The sequence below is a fragment of the Nothobranchius furzeri genome, chromosome 13 (assembly GCF_043380555.1).
Source record: "Nothobranchius furzeri strain GRZ-AD chromosome 13, NfurGRZ-RIMD1, whole genome shotgun sequence".
Classification (NCBI taxonomy): domain Eukaryota; kingdom Metazoa; phylum Chordata; class Actinopteri; order Cyprinodontiformes; family Nothobranchiidae; genus Nothobranchius; species Nothobranchius furzeri.
In genome coordinates this window covers 56,148,265-56,163,207 of record NC_091753.1, presented here as the reverse complement: position 1 = coordinate 56,163,207, position 14,943 = coordinate 56,148,265, and the positions used below count along the sequence as shown (strand labels likewise).

Sequence of the window (14,943 nt, the reverse complement as noted above, 5' to 3'; positions counted from 1 at the left end):
ACGCTCTTAATTTTAGCCCATTAGAAGAGAACATTGTAGCCTCCTGGTCTTAAAGAAGCCTGAAAAAATCTTAATCTTTTTAATAAACACGTTGGGAATTATAATATTATGGTGGAGAAGGGAGGAGGATTTGAAGAGGATGAACCCGTATTAGTAAAGGTAAAAGACATCCTTAGTAGAAACACTAATTTCTTCCAAACGCAGTTTTTTTTCCCTAAAAGAATGGGAAATTTGCGCCTTCTGCTGGCCACAAACAGCAGTAAGGAATAAAGTGAAGGCGGGAAAATGCTGCTCTCCGGTGGCTATTTGCTGTTACTGCACCTATTTCATTTTAGTAAGTAAGTAAGTAAGTAAAAGTGTATTTATATAGGGCATTTCACAGATGTAAATCACAAAGCACTGTACAACATGTAGAACATGCAGAAAGACTCCAAGCCGGGTAGCAAACCCAGGACCTTCTTGTTGCAAGGCAACAGCTCTAACCACTGCACCACCAGAAACCCTGCATACTCTCAATTTTAGCCCATTAGAAGAGAACATTGTAGCCTCCTGGTCTTAAAGAAGCCTGAAAAAAATCTTAATCTTTTTAATAAACACATTGGGAATTATAATATTATGGCGGAGAAGGGAGGAGGATTTGAAGGGGATGAACCCGTATTAGTAAAGGTAAAAGACATCCTTAGTAGAAACACTAATTTCTTCCAAACACAGTTTTTTTCCTTAAAAGAATGGGAAATTTGCGCCCTCTGCTGGCCACAAACAGCAGTAAGGAATAAAGCGAAGGCGGGAAAATGCTGCCCTCCGGTGGCTATTTCCTGTAACTGCATCTATTTCATTTTAGTAAGTAAGTAAGTAAGTAAAAGTGTATTTATATAGGGCATTTCACAGATGTAAATCACAAAGCACTGTACAACATGTAGAACATGCAGAAAGACTCCAAGCCGGGTAGCAAACCCAGGACCTTCTTGTTGCAAGGCAACAGCTCTAACCACTGCGCCACCAGATTTCCTGAAGTTTCAAATTGCGGGAAGCCTGAAAAATGATCCAGTATCCACATATATGATGTTATTTATGGACTCAGCTTTGCGGGCATTCCATGAGCAGAGAGGACGCAGCGGTAATGGCTCAAATACTCCAGCTGCATCCTGCGCGCGGCCGCTGTTATATTCACAAAATCGCTCCACCAAAACAAAATAATTTGTTTGCGATCGTTTATATCAGTTCATATTCTCTGGTACTTCATGTACTTTTCAGCTGAGTTCATAATCTATGCCCCGGTGATTTCAACTCATTGCTGGGGCACAGCGCATATGAAGCTTTTTTTTGCTTTCGGTAGATCCCTTTGGCTGATTAATTAGAAAGTAGGAAATCTAGGAAACCGTTTTTCTGGAAGACGGAGAAAACATGCAGCATGCAGGAAGGTTAGAGAGAGAAAGGGCAGGAAATTATTCAAATAAAATCAGGAAAAAAAGAAAAAAGTAGGCAGATTTATCCCCAATACACATTTTTACCTGTGAAAAGCAGTAATATATAAGCATTTAATATTTATACATGTGATAGAATCAGATCACCCCAAAAGTCAGTCCCACATCCAGGGCCGTATCAAGGCATTTGGGCACCAAGGCAAATATGGTCTTGGATCCCCCACCACCTCACTCCTTGCTCAGTTAATATAAGATGGCAGCGTGCTGAGTACAGATTGTCGTTGCTTTTATTTAATAAACAATCATTCAAAAGAACTGTTTTTAACAGCAGTCCTAGCTCAGACACCACATCACTTTCCACATATATGTCATGAGCTCATTGAGCGTCAGATTACCAGATTCATACTGAAGTTGTTTTGGTGAAAGTAACTTAAAATAATGCAAAAGTAGTGTAATGCCTTACATTTTAAAATCAGTAATCTTGTAATGTAATGAATTACTTTTAAATGAGGGTAACAAGTAATAAATAATGCATTACAGTTTTGAAGTAACTTGCCCAACACTGGTTTTAAGTGTATAGAGCTGGTTGGTTAGTTGGTTGGTTGGTTGGTTGGTTGGCTGGTTGGTTGGTTGGTTGGTTGGATGGATGGATGGATTCCTTAGGCCTAGCCGATCGATTAGATGTCTCACACACATGGGTGTGTAATTCCATTCAGCCAGAAGATGATTGACCTCTCTCAACCAATCAGGGGGCTAGGTGGGAGCGGGGCACTTTCCCACCTTCTGACGGTCAATCAAATTGAACTTGTTTCTAGTTTTAAGAACAGATAGTTCAAAAAGATCAAAAACAGAAGTCTGTTATTGGCTCAATGTTCAGCTTTTGAATATCCATTCCTGTGAGATTTGGTTAAAGTGATATGTAGTTCCTTGTGTTGCCATGGTAGCAGATAACGCATTTAAAATTGAATACAAGATTCCTGAGACCAAACTGGTCGATTTGATGTGTCATATATATGGATGCTGGATCCTGATTGGACAGAAAATGGTTGAACACTCTCAACCAATCAGAGAGCAGCACTGCCTTTTCCCCCAGCTATTTTTAGGCCTGCAGCTGTACCCCTGTTAATGAGAAGCCTTTAAATCTGTCCTTCAGATGTGAAATTGGACCTGTCAAACTTCTCATCACCATTCGAAAAGTACTGCACCGAATTGAACATTTCAAAAAGCATGAGCGGCAGAAGGCTTTGTTGGTCATCTGTGTGGATTTTTATGTGCCTACCGTGAATTGTCTTGAAGCTATGACGAGAAACTTTTAGCTACCTGAAGCCGATCAGAGGAGGAAATCTCTGTTCCTTTAACATGGGTTTCAATGAGGCAGAATCTGGGTCTTTCCTCCTTCTGAGGCTTGTAGCGAAAGAACGGTAACACTTACAGATAAAATGAAACCCATTCTGAAAAGCTGACAAAAATTCCTACTTTTTGAGTTGTAATTTGTTTTGGTAGTCCAAACGGTCTGGGGGTAGTAAAGAGTTGTTCACAGAAGATGTGAAGTTCAAAAGTTAGAGTGCGGAACTTTCAGTTTAGAGTGGGGAGAGACATTTTTTTTATTTGAATTTTCTCAAACAAATGAACCGTACGACCACAATGTTTGGAGTACAGTCATGATTTATAGCTCAAAACGAAGGTATATTCGTTAGATGTAAGCCAGCATGTGTCTCATTTCAATCTGACCTACGGTTCTCTCGGGACAACGCCAGAAATGGAGCAAGGGAGGGTCACTGCTCCTATCTTTCCCCATTATAACTTTTGTGAATTTTTCTGAAAGTTTCAAGTCGTACCTCAACTTCTACGTGCGATTTTACAAAAACCGTAAAAGATATTTAAAAAAGCCTCTTTTATATGTTAAACAGGAAAGTCTTGTGAGTTTGTTAAACTTTGAATGAAGTCTCTAAGTTAAAGCCCTGGAGGACCTAAATAAAGATCTTAAAATGCAGAACTGGACGGAAGTCTATGTCAGTGATGTGAACACTGCATATACATCCTTCATGAAAATACTGCTGAAATAGTTTAACAGTAGTTGTAAATTAATTAAAATAACAGGTAAAAGGGACAACCAACCATGGATGACTAATGGAATTAAAAATGCATGTGCCAAAAAAATAGTCTGTATAAGAGATTCTTAAAGTTACAAACAAAGGAAGCCGAAGATAGATATAAAAAATATAAAAATAAATTAGTAACAATAATTAGGAAACAGAAGAAAGAGTACTATGGTGAGCTATTGAATAAGAACAAAGACAACATCAAGACTACATGGGGAATAATAAATAATGTGATTAACAGAGATAATACAAATGTAAGACTCCCAAACTACTTTGTAAAGGACAATAAAGACATTTATGAAGTTAAAGAAATTTCTAATGAATTCAATGATTTTTTTTATAATTGTAGGAAGGAGTCTGGTGGAAAGCAAACCAATAATTCACGATACAATGAATACAATACCTAGAAATGTCAATAGTATTCTGCTTGACAAAGTGGATCAACAAGAAATAAGAAACATTGTAAAAAACTGGGGAAGCAAAAGATCAACTGATTGTGATGATCTGGACATGGTGACTGTTAAAGCTATAATTGAATCTGTTATTGAACCATTCACTTACATCTGTAATCTGTCACTATCTACAGGAGTGTTCCCTGATTTAATGAAAATTGCCAAGGTGGTTCCATTATTTAAGAGCGGTGATAAACAGAGTTTCACTAATTACAGGCCAGTGTCACTGCTTCCACAGTTTTCTAAAATATTAGAAAAAGTGTTTGCATTAAGGTTGGACAAATTCATTGACAAAAATTCAATTTTAAATCATGAACAGTATGGCTTTAGGACCAAACATTCAACAGCAATGGCAGTTATGGATTTAGTAGATAAAATTTAATCAGCAATTGACCATAAAAACTATTTCATTAGTGTTTTTATTGACTTAAAAAAGGCATTTGATGTTGTAGCGTTATGGATTTATGCTCTTTTATGAAAGAGAAACCATGCTACGTATTAATTCGGAATATTAATTTTAATAAATCAATAACCAAATTTTATATTGTTCAGAAGACTCAAAGGTTGTTTTCATCCATAAACTGCCGATAATGTCTGAGTGTCTGTGTTTCAGTTCAATGAGGAAACAAGTTTGAAGGATTAAAAGTTTTAATTCTTCAAATTAAACTAATGATTTTGAAAATTGACAAACAGGAAATAACAATCACATTGGCAACTTTGTGGGACAATCTTTTAACAGTTTATATGCTGTTCTTGCTCAAATAGACCTTCTGGTGAATTTATGAAGATTGAGAATGTTGTGACATGAATGCGTGTGTGAGTCTGATTTTGCTTCAAGAAGAAACAGGTGTCTGAGTGAAGTGATGGTTTGGATAAACTTAGGTCTTATCAGAGAACTGCATCAAACGCTAAAACCGTGCTCTGTCTCACCGAACTCTTGTGGACCCTCTTTCGGATCCGGGCCGTGGAGGATGTTGTGGTTCATCCAGATGACACCGGCGGCTGACAGGAGACATAGGTGTCAAACGGAACCGGTCCAGAGTTGCCCTCGGTACACGTGGATGGTAGAGCGTTTTATCGATGCGCTTTCTTAAGTTAATTCACTCAGAAATCAAAAGACTCGGTAATGAGTCTTCGTTAGAAGTCGCGATTCAGCTATTCTGCCTGGCTTGGCAGAAACAGCGTGAAAGGGGGGAAGAACGAGCCAACAGGCTCTGCCCCCCCTTTGGTTTTCAGGTCTGTTCTCTCTCGTTGTCCAACACGAACTCCCTCAAAAGACTGAAGCTTACCAAAAACCTTTCTCTTCTCAAAGCAAAACATGTGCGTCATCAAATGTGTCTGGAGTTTACTGTGGGCAAGATGTGTGTGGGTGTGTGTGAATGTTTGTGTGCTTGAGTGTGAAGGTCAGTACCACACATTCAACATTATCTACTTAAGTGTGGATTCATTAATCCATTATAATTACCCCAAAGCATAAGAACCATTCATTTGATTAAACACATTTATAATGAGCAAAATGATAATGGTTATTTTAACATTAAAATCAAGAAAAAGAAGTTTAAACTTTATGTTTTGACTTGGTCTGGGTACAACTCATGTAAACACATCTTCTGGTAGACTGCAGGTGGCAGATGTTATGGTTTCCTCCCAGACTCGCTGGCGTTCAGGTCTTAATCTGTGGGTGAAAGTTCTCAGCGACCCAGCTTTGACACAGCTGAGTCCAACACCACCATTGTGACAGAAAACCCATATTTCCTCACGTTACAATGTCATTGATCATTCAAGGTTACTTCTTAAATTACACCGGTATGGAATAAGAGGGGTGGCGCATCAATGGGTTAATAGTTATTTACGCAATAGAAAACAGTTTGTTCAAATAAATAATGCTGAATCTGAATTAAAAGATATTTATTATGGTGTGCCACAAGGGTCAGTCATCGGACCTAAACTGTTCATATTGTTTATTAATGTCCTGGTAAATGTGTCGAATTTACTTGGCACAGTTTTATTTGCGGATGATACTACATTGTTTTATTCAGGATTAAATGCACATGAAGTAACTCAAGTGATAAACAGTGAATTGATTAAAGTTAAAAAATGGTTTGATATAAATAGACTGTCACTGAACCTGAACAAAACAAACTTTATGCTGTTTAATAACAGAAGAAGCTGTGATGTATCGTTAATGATAGATGGAATGGAAATTCAAAGAGTAAAAGAAACCAAATTTCTTGGAGTCATGTTCGATGAGAGTCTCACATGGAAATCACATGTAGGTTATATAAAGGGGAAAATCGCCAAAGCCGTAGGTGTATTATATAGAGTCAAGTTTCTACTAAATTTGTTGGGGTTGTTAACATTGTATCACTCACTGATTGAACCATATTTATTTTATTGTTTAGAAATTTGGGGAGCCACTTGCAAAACTTTTACAGAACCATTGTTCATTTTGCAAAAAAGAGCATTGAGAATCATTAACAACAGTAACTATAGAGATCACACTAATCAGTTATTCATTAGATACAAAATACTGAAATTTCCTGACTTGGTAGAGTGGAAAATATTGCAAATAATGTACAGAGCGAATACGAGTAATCTACCAACTAATATTGAGAAAATTTTTCATAAGAGAGTAAGTGGGTACACGTTAAAAGGAACTGATGTCTTTAAGAAACCTAGATTCAGAACCAAAGTGAGGGAATGTAACATTTCTGTAAATGGTGTAAGATTGTGGAATGCCATTAACAAGGAATTTAAAGAATCAACTACACTTGCTATATTTAAAAAATGTATAAAATCTAATGTATTTAGTAATTATGAAAGGAGAATTATAATGTCAAAGATTAGACGTGAAAATATTAGAAAGTGACTGAGGTTACACTGTGTTTGTTTGGCGGATAATTTTATTTCGTAAAAAGGGGCAGAAATCATAAGATTTTTTCTTCTATCTGCTCCTTTTCATTCAAATGTTTTTTTTTCCCAATATGTTAATGTATCCTGTATTTGTTTGTGTTTATTTTATACATTGTGAATGAAATAAAAGATAAAAAAAAAAAAAGACTCACAGCAGTATTGTTAAATCAAGGTTTCCCTCACATAGGCGTAGCCGTGGCGGGCCCCACGCCTACAAGATCCCAAGTTTTATTTATTTATTTATTTATTTATTTTGCGCTGTTTCCCGAAGAAGCAGCGGGAACTACTATGTTGTCGCTTGTGATCACAGCCGGCGGGCAGCAAGAAGAAAGGAGCAGGCAGAGCAAGGTGCAGTTACAGCACAAGTTACTGAGTTTAAAATTAGAAAGGTAGCAGTGGATATAATGCTTTTTGGTTTACATGTTTCAGCAGCATTTAGGTAAGCGAGTGTTGACGATCTTGACAGGGTTTCCTCCAGTGTTTAGTAGGCCAGATTTTTCTCCCCCCCGCGAGGCTAATCATCATTTATTTTTTCATGTCTGACTTTAACCGCATCTAATACTGTATTACGGCGTGAGCGCAACAGCGACAACTTAAGATCGATGCGTGCGCAGCCTGAGAGGTCGGGTGTTTTTATCTGAACCCTTAAAACCTCCAGCAGGCTACGCTGCACTATTGACGTGTTAGCGCCGAGACGTGTTAGCGCACGGCGCTAACAACTTAGCGACGAGAAAGCGTAAAAACACGTTGGACACTTCTTCTGAAGCGGGAAAATAACACTTCTTCTTAAGCAGACGGGTAGGGTTAGGGTTAGGGTTAGCCGAGCCGGTACCGGACTGGGCTCGATAACTGACCCAGCACAGCCACTGGGTCGTTGGAGCTGCCCCATGACTGCCTGATGGAAAATCAGCGGGTTTCATCAGACCCGTAAAGTTTCTTGTTTTTGCTGGGGACCCCCTGTATTTTACCGCTCCCTCCTGCAGTCTTCCCCTATTACAATTTAAAATGATTCTGTAAACTCCGTGTATCAATAGAAAACATCTCTGCCTCTGCCAGCTGCAGTAAATGTAGTCTCCAAATAATAAGAGGTGCATTCATCTGTGTATCTCCTTTGATCCGCATTAGTGATATTCTCAGCACCAGAACAGTGAAGCAAAGAAAGATTCCTGAGTTTGTTAGTAATTTTATTTATTAGGTGCATCTGACCTGTGCTATTTTTCTCTGAAATGAGATCAAATCAGTGCTTCTATGGGTTGTCTCCAATCTGGACTGGAAAATTTTACTTTATTTAGAGACGTGTCATAATTTCTCCCCGAGCCCCCCCCCCCCCCCCCCCCTCCCCCTCCCCGCCACAGCTGGAAAAATTCCTAGGGGAAACACTGGTGTTATGAGCTGTAAAGATTTTGTGGTGTCAGAGTTCACCTAACAGTTCAAGTGTTCATTTTTTTGCTTTGTGTGTTCACAGGGCATGCTCAGTTGAAGTTTCCATCTCTGCGCGTTCAAGATGTAAGAAAAATAATACAAAAGAAATGCAACAAGGAAAACTTCAAAAAGGCATCAACAACCAAGCAAGTGGGTCCATAAAATGGACTGATTTTTTAAAGGCATTTTTAAAAAGTCTTTCAAAATGGACAGAATTAACGCGTCATGTTCAGAACAGTTTGCGTTCTCATCTTTGATTAATCCTGGTAAACAGGTCTGTTTTTGTTCTGTTCTAATTCTCTCTGTTTAATAAATTTAAACAAAATGACTTAGCTATTTTATTTACTTTTTTTCTCTGCATAAAGACGAAGTATCAGTAAATAGTGGAAATTAAATGTATTGGTAGTGAGCAAATAGCAGATGTTAAATGTTACTTGCAGTATGTGTTTATAGAAAAAATAGAGATACTTAAATGTACTAAAAGAATATTACGTCAAGTTTACTGTACAGTGTACTTTCAAAACTGTAAGTATACTCAATTACATAAGAAGTACACTACAAGTAAACATATATTATTACTTTAAGTATAATTTTAAGTATACATTCAAAAAGAAAAGTATACTCAATTATTTCAGAAGTACACTACAAGTAAACTCATAATGTTACTTAAAGTTTATTTTTAAGTATACTTTCAAGGGCAAAAGTTTACTCAATTTTATTAGGAGTAAACTTATACTGTTACTTTTAAGTATACTTTCAATGAGAAAAGTATACTCAACTATATCAGGAATACACTACAAGTAAACTTATATTGTTACTTTTAAGTATACTTCCAAGGAGAAAAGTATAATCAATTATATCAGAAGTACGCTACAAGTAAAATTATAAGTATACTTTCAAGGAGAAAAGTATACTCAACTATATCAGGAGTACACTACAAGTAAACTTATATTGTTACTTTAAGTATACTTCCAAGTAGGGATGTTCCGATCACATTTTTTTGCTCCCGATCCGATTCCGAGTCATTTGATTTTGAGTATCTGTCGATACCGAGTCCCGATCCGATACTTCAGCAATACAATAAAATAGCAAGAAAAAAGGGAGACTGCACCCAAATTGACCTGTTAGGTTTATTATTATTATTATTATTATTATTATTATTATTATTATTTATATGACTGCATCCAACATGATACCATAAGAAAGTAGAAACATTTTGTTAGTGCAGCAGCACTTCAAACCAAGTAAACAACATTATATCTTTGTAGCTTATCAGTGGTGCAACAATATTTAAACAAATTTGTTTTTATAAAAAAGTAGAAAAGGTTTGTAAAATAACTCAACACAATAATAGAAGTTAAATTAAAGTGCTTACCTCCACCTCTAAGAGGTAGTTGCATAATTCAGTCAGGTAACAAAATAAAATACATCTTAGGCCTTTGACTGACTAGTTTATTAAAACGAACAAAAGATATGCCTAATCAAAGTGGTGTACAAACTTCACCATTCAAGTATAAAACATCAACATTAAATTGCAAAGAACTGGTAAATCACCTCTTCCATGTGCTCTACATGGAGCTCAACTTTTACTCTAAGGCTCCCAAATAAAGTGCAGTTTAAAATGATTCCAAACCGCTGACATTTTTTGCTCTCCTGGAGCGAGACGAGCATTAACCTGCTAGCTAACTGCTACCTGAATTCCACGGTCCACTTTAAAACGTGTGACGTTACGGCTGCCGCATGGTGTTGTCATGTCGTTGTTGAGGAAGTGAAACTTGGTACAAAATTAAGCCATTGTTATTCAATTTGAAACTCAAAATTGATTAAAAATGTCATGCTTGTTGTTTTATAAGGTTAAATCCGATCTTTAACACCCGATTCCGATCTTTTAAAAGTCACGTGATCGGGCCCGATTTCCGATCACGTGATCGGATCGGAGCATCCCTACTTCCAAGGAGAAAAGTATACTCAATTATATCAGAAGTACACTACAAGTAAACTTATAAGTATACTTTCAAGGAGAAAAGTATACTCAATTATATCTGAAGTACACTCCAAGTACACTTGTGAGGTTACTTTAAGTATACTTTCAAAGAGAAAAGTATACTCAATTATATCAGAAGTACACTACAAATAAACTTAAATTATTAATTTGAAGTATACTTGTAGTATACTTCAAGTATACTTTTAATGGCCCAATTTAGTCCCAAGGAGTTTACTTCTAAGTAAACTTTAAGAACAAGTATGCAAATAAACTTCTGTACACTTAAGTATACTTGAAATTAGATACTTAAAGTATACTTCTTTTTCGTAAGGGAGTGTTAGTTCTTAAGCTTTAGTTTTGATGCATTTTTATCTTGTGTATTGTTTTTTAATGTTTTAATTTCTATGAAGCACTTTGGAAAGATTTATACCGCTGTGAGGGGCTATACAAATAAAGCTGCCTTGCCTTTGTGTGGACTTCTGAAATCACATGTGGTGTTGCGATTCTCCCGTGATTTTTTTTGGACATCACAGGATCAGCTGTGTGGAGCTCTGTCGCTCTCAGTTAGCGTCAGAATTGCTTCCAGTTGGAAATGAGTTTGCGGTTAAAACGTCACCATTACATTATGTGACTACTTTCATGGCCGATGGAAAGAAGGGGTGAATCTAACAGCTGAAATGTCTCCCTAGCTTTCCTTAGTGTCTACAGGAGTAATTAAAAGTATCTTCAGTCTAGCAGAAAACTCACTATCTGAATGAGCTGGTGCCACCTCTAGCTGTCACCAGGTAAGAGACACAAGACACCCTGGGCAGGTGACTAACTCACCCACACCTAGGGATAATTCAAATACACTAATAAACCTAGCCTGCTATGTTTTTGGTGTTTGTGGGGGGAACTGGAGCACCCAGAGGAAACCCACGCATGCATGGGGAGAACGTGTTAACCACATGCTGTGATTAAGTGTGTCCCCATGCAGCCCCATTTTTGGTTCTAATTAGGTAAAAATAATATAACTAAAACAATTTCTACATATATACTAAACTACCAGAGCCTAGACAAGTAATACTTGACGGAGTAGTACTTTTCGGTGAAAAAGTTCTTAATCTTGGCAAGGCTTGTATTTCTTTTGGCACCAGTGTGTTTTACACCATTCTGTTGTTCGAGAAACTTTTTCAAAATTTTTAACCTCGGACATTTGGGGATTTTAATTTTACCGTGTGGAGGGATGTTTCCTGGTTGGAAATTTTTCATTATTTCATGAGCGTTTCTCACATAATCTTCATCTGAAGCGCCATCAAGGTGCTCCATCGTGATAAAAGGGTGTTTAAGAGCATCAGCTGGGAGAATCCGCTTTGCTGGATCCACTGCTAACAGTTTTTTCACGAGGTCAAGAAAAGCTTTAACATCTTTCTTTTCAGTTGAATTTTTGGTGTTATAGAAAAACAAGTCCTCCAGAGATGATATACACTCATAGATCGTCTTCTTAGACTTCCCTCCTTTCTTCTTAAAAATCCAAGAATGTTTAGTCCCTTTCTTAACTTTTGTGAAATATTTTGGGACTAAAGTCCCCTTGTCTAGTAGTTCTTTATCAGGTTGACCAAGGAGCTTCATAATTATTCTCAGATAATCGTAGCTGTTGTTATAAGGGAACAGAAGATGTTTAAGAAACAGAGCAGTAAAGATAATGCCAACACTCCAAGTGTCTATCGCTTCATCTCGTGGTAGACCAAGAGTTATCTCTGGAGCTCTGTATGCCAAAGTCTGAATGATACCCTTTTGTTGTAAAGCTCCAGTGCTACAAGCCCACCCAAAATCAATCAGCTTCACTCTGAATGGTTGTGCTTCATGATTTACAAGCATGATATTATCAAGTTTCAAATCTGCATGAGTAATACCAAGCTGTTTTAAAACACTAAGAGCTTCTAAGATCTGCTGGGCAATTGGTCGGATTTTAGCCACCGTTAAAGTACCTTCGTTCTCCAAAATCTCACTCAAATCTGTATCCAAAAGCTCTAATTCCTGATATAAAAAGCCTTGAAAGGCGAAACTGCCGTTCAGTCTGATAAAATAGCTATCGCATTGTGTGAGTTCGTTCAGACTTTCTAATATTTTCATCTCATTGAAAAAACTGCCGTAATCGCTTTCACGTGTCATTTTCAACGCTACGACCTCATTTGTTTCCTGTATACGGCACCTGGCCACCGCTCCGTATCCCCCAGATCCAAGTACTTTTTCTATAATATAAACCTTTGAAAGGCCTTCAATCTTCATACCTGGGATTAGTAATGAAGATAAGCTTTCTGAGCCAATTGAGTTTGTCTCATCTATGTCTGCGAACGATGTTTCACTATCTATAGATTGGTCCGGTGAAAGATTATCCATATGCAGTTCCTCTGTGTTTACTGTGCTGGTTTTCTCTAATAACTGTTTGCTACACATTGGCTCTTCATCCTTCTCTCTGGTGTCAATAGAAGTTTTCTCTGTAACGTTTCCTCCTTTGCATTCTTCTAAATTAAACTCTATTTCTTCTGAACTAAATTTTGTACTGCATGTCGATTCTGCCATTGGTAAAGATCTCTCTAAGTCTGTTTGAACACCTGGCACCTGACTGGGCCCGGGGCGTTCGCTGATTACACTTTCACCATCTGAATGACACGGTTGGACATTTCTCATTAATTTACGAGCTTTTTTCACATAACGTCTATCTGAAGCGCCATCGAGATGCTCCATCGTGATGAAAGGGTGTTTCAGAGCATCAGCTGGCAGAATCCGGTTTGATGGATCCACTGTTAACATTTTCTTCACGAGGTCAAGAAAAGCTTCGATATCTTCATTTTCAGTTGCGTTGTTAGTGTTTTGAGAGAAAAACAAGTCATCCAGCGTTGTTAAATCATCATAGGTTGCGTCTGCCCTCATAGACACCGCTCCTCTCTTCTTTTCGTATTGTTTCAGGGTTTTAAATCTCCAAGAGCATTCAGACCTGTTCTTATCTTTTCTGAAATAGTTTGAGACTAGAGTCCCCTCGTCCAGTTGTTTTTTGTCAGGTTGACCAAGGAGCTTCATAATTATTCTCAGATTATCGTATTCGTTTTCTTCTGGGAACAGATAACAATCCAGAAACAGAGCAGACAAGAGACAGCCAAGACTCCAAGTGTCTATCGCTTCATCTCGTGGTAGACCAAGAGTTACCTCTGGAGCTCTGCATGCCAAATTCTGAATGATACCCTTCTGTGGTAAACGTTCAGTCTCAAAAGCCAACCCAAAATCAATCAGCTTCACTCTGAATGGTTGTGCTTCATGATTTACAAGCATGATATTTTCAAGTTTCACATCTGTGTGAGTAATGCCAAGCTGTTTTAAAACACTAAGAGCTTCTAAGATCTGCTGGGCAATTGGTCGGATTTCAGCCACTGTTAAACAATTACCTTCGTTCGTCAAAAAATTAAACAAATCTGTATCCAAAAGCTCTAATTCCTGATATAAAAAGCCTTGAAAGGCGAAACTGCCGTTCAGTCTGATAAAATAGCTATCGCATTGTGTAAGTTCGTTCAGCCTTTCTAATATTTTCATCTTATTGAAAAAACTGCCGTAATCGCTTTCACATGTCATTTTCAACGCCACGACCTCATTTGTTTCCTGTATACGGCACCTGGCCACCGCTCCGTATGCCCCAGATCCAAGTACTTCTTCTACAATATAAACCTTTGAAAGGCCTTCAATCTTCATACCTGGGATTAGTAATGAAGATAAGCTTTCTGAGTCAGTTGAGTTTGTCTCATCTATGTCTGCGGACGATGTTTCACTATCTATAGATTGGTCCGGTGAAAGATTATCCATATGCAGTTCCTCTGTGTTTACTGTGCTGGTTTTCTCTAATAACTGTTTGCTACACATTGGCTCTTCATCCTTCTCTCTGGTGTCAAAAGAAGTTTTCTCTGTAACGTTTACTCCTTTGCATTCTTCTAAATTAAACTCTATTTCTTCTGAACTAAATTTTGTACTGCATGTCGATTCTGCCATTGGTAAAGATCTCTCTAAGTCTGTTTGAACACCTGGCACCTGACTAGGCCCGGGGCATTCGCTGATTACACTTTCACCATCTGCAGGACACGGTTGGACATTTCTCATTAATTTACGAGCTTTTTTCACATAACGTCTATCTGAAGCGCCATCGAGATGCTCCATCGTGATGAAAGGGTGTTTCAGAGCATCAGCTGGCAGAATCCGGTTTGATGGATCCACTGTTAACATTTTCTTCACGAGGTCAAGAAAAGCTTCGATATCTTCATTTTCAGTTGAGTTGTTAGTGTTTTGAGAGAAAAACAAGTCATCCAGCGTTGTTAAATCATCATAGGTTGCGTCTGCCCTCACAGACACCGCTCCTCCTTTCTTTTCGTATTGTTTCAGGGTTTTAAATCTCCAAGAGCATTCAGACCCGTTCTTATCTTTTCTGAAATAGTTTGAGACTAGAGTCCCCTCGTCCAGTTGTTTTTTGTCAGGTTGACCAAGGAGCTTCATAATTATTCTCAGATTATCATATTCATTTTCTTCTGGGAACAGATAACAATCCAGAAACAGAGCAGACAAGAGACAGCCAAGACTCCAAGTGTCTATCGCTTCATCTCGTGGTAGACCAAGAGTTACCT

The 14,943-nt window shown here is 37.8% G+C and overlaps 1 protein-coding gene and 1 long non-coding RNA gene across 3 annotated transcripts in view; both read right to left on the bottom strand.

Moving 5' to 3' along the window:
- LOC107379898 (uncharacterized) overlaps window positions 1-5,859 on the bottom strand; it is a 70,893-nt gene extending 65,034 nt beyond the window's left edge. For both annotated transcript variants that reach the window (XR_011516089.1, XR_001572251.3), the window contains exon 1: window positions 4,909-5,859. This is a non-coding gene — a long non-coding RNA (uncharacterized lncRNA). The remainder of the gene's footprint in view (window positions 1-4,908) is intronic.
- Window positions 5,860-10,508: 4,649 nt separating this feature from the next.
- The window catches only part of LOC139062538 (uncharacterized), a 7,896-nt gene continuing 3,461 nt past the window's right edge, over window positions 10,509-14,943 (bottom strand). The window contains exon 1 of the mRNA XM_070543642.1: window positions 10,509-14,943. This exon is cut by the window's right edge and continues 3,461 nt beyond it. Within this exon, the coding sequence (XP_070399743.1) occupies window positions 11,339-14,943 (3,605 nt within the window). The 3' untranslated portion in view covers window positions 10,509-11,338.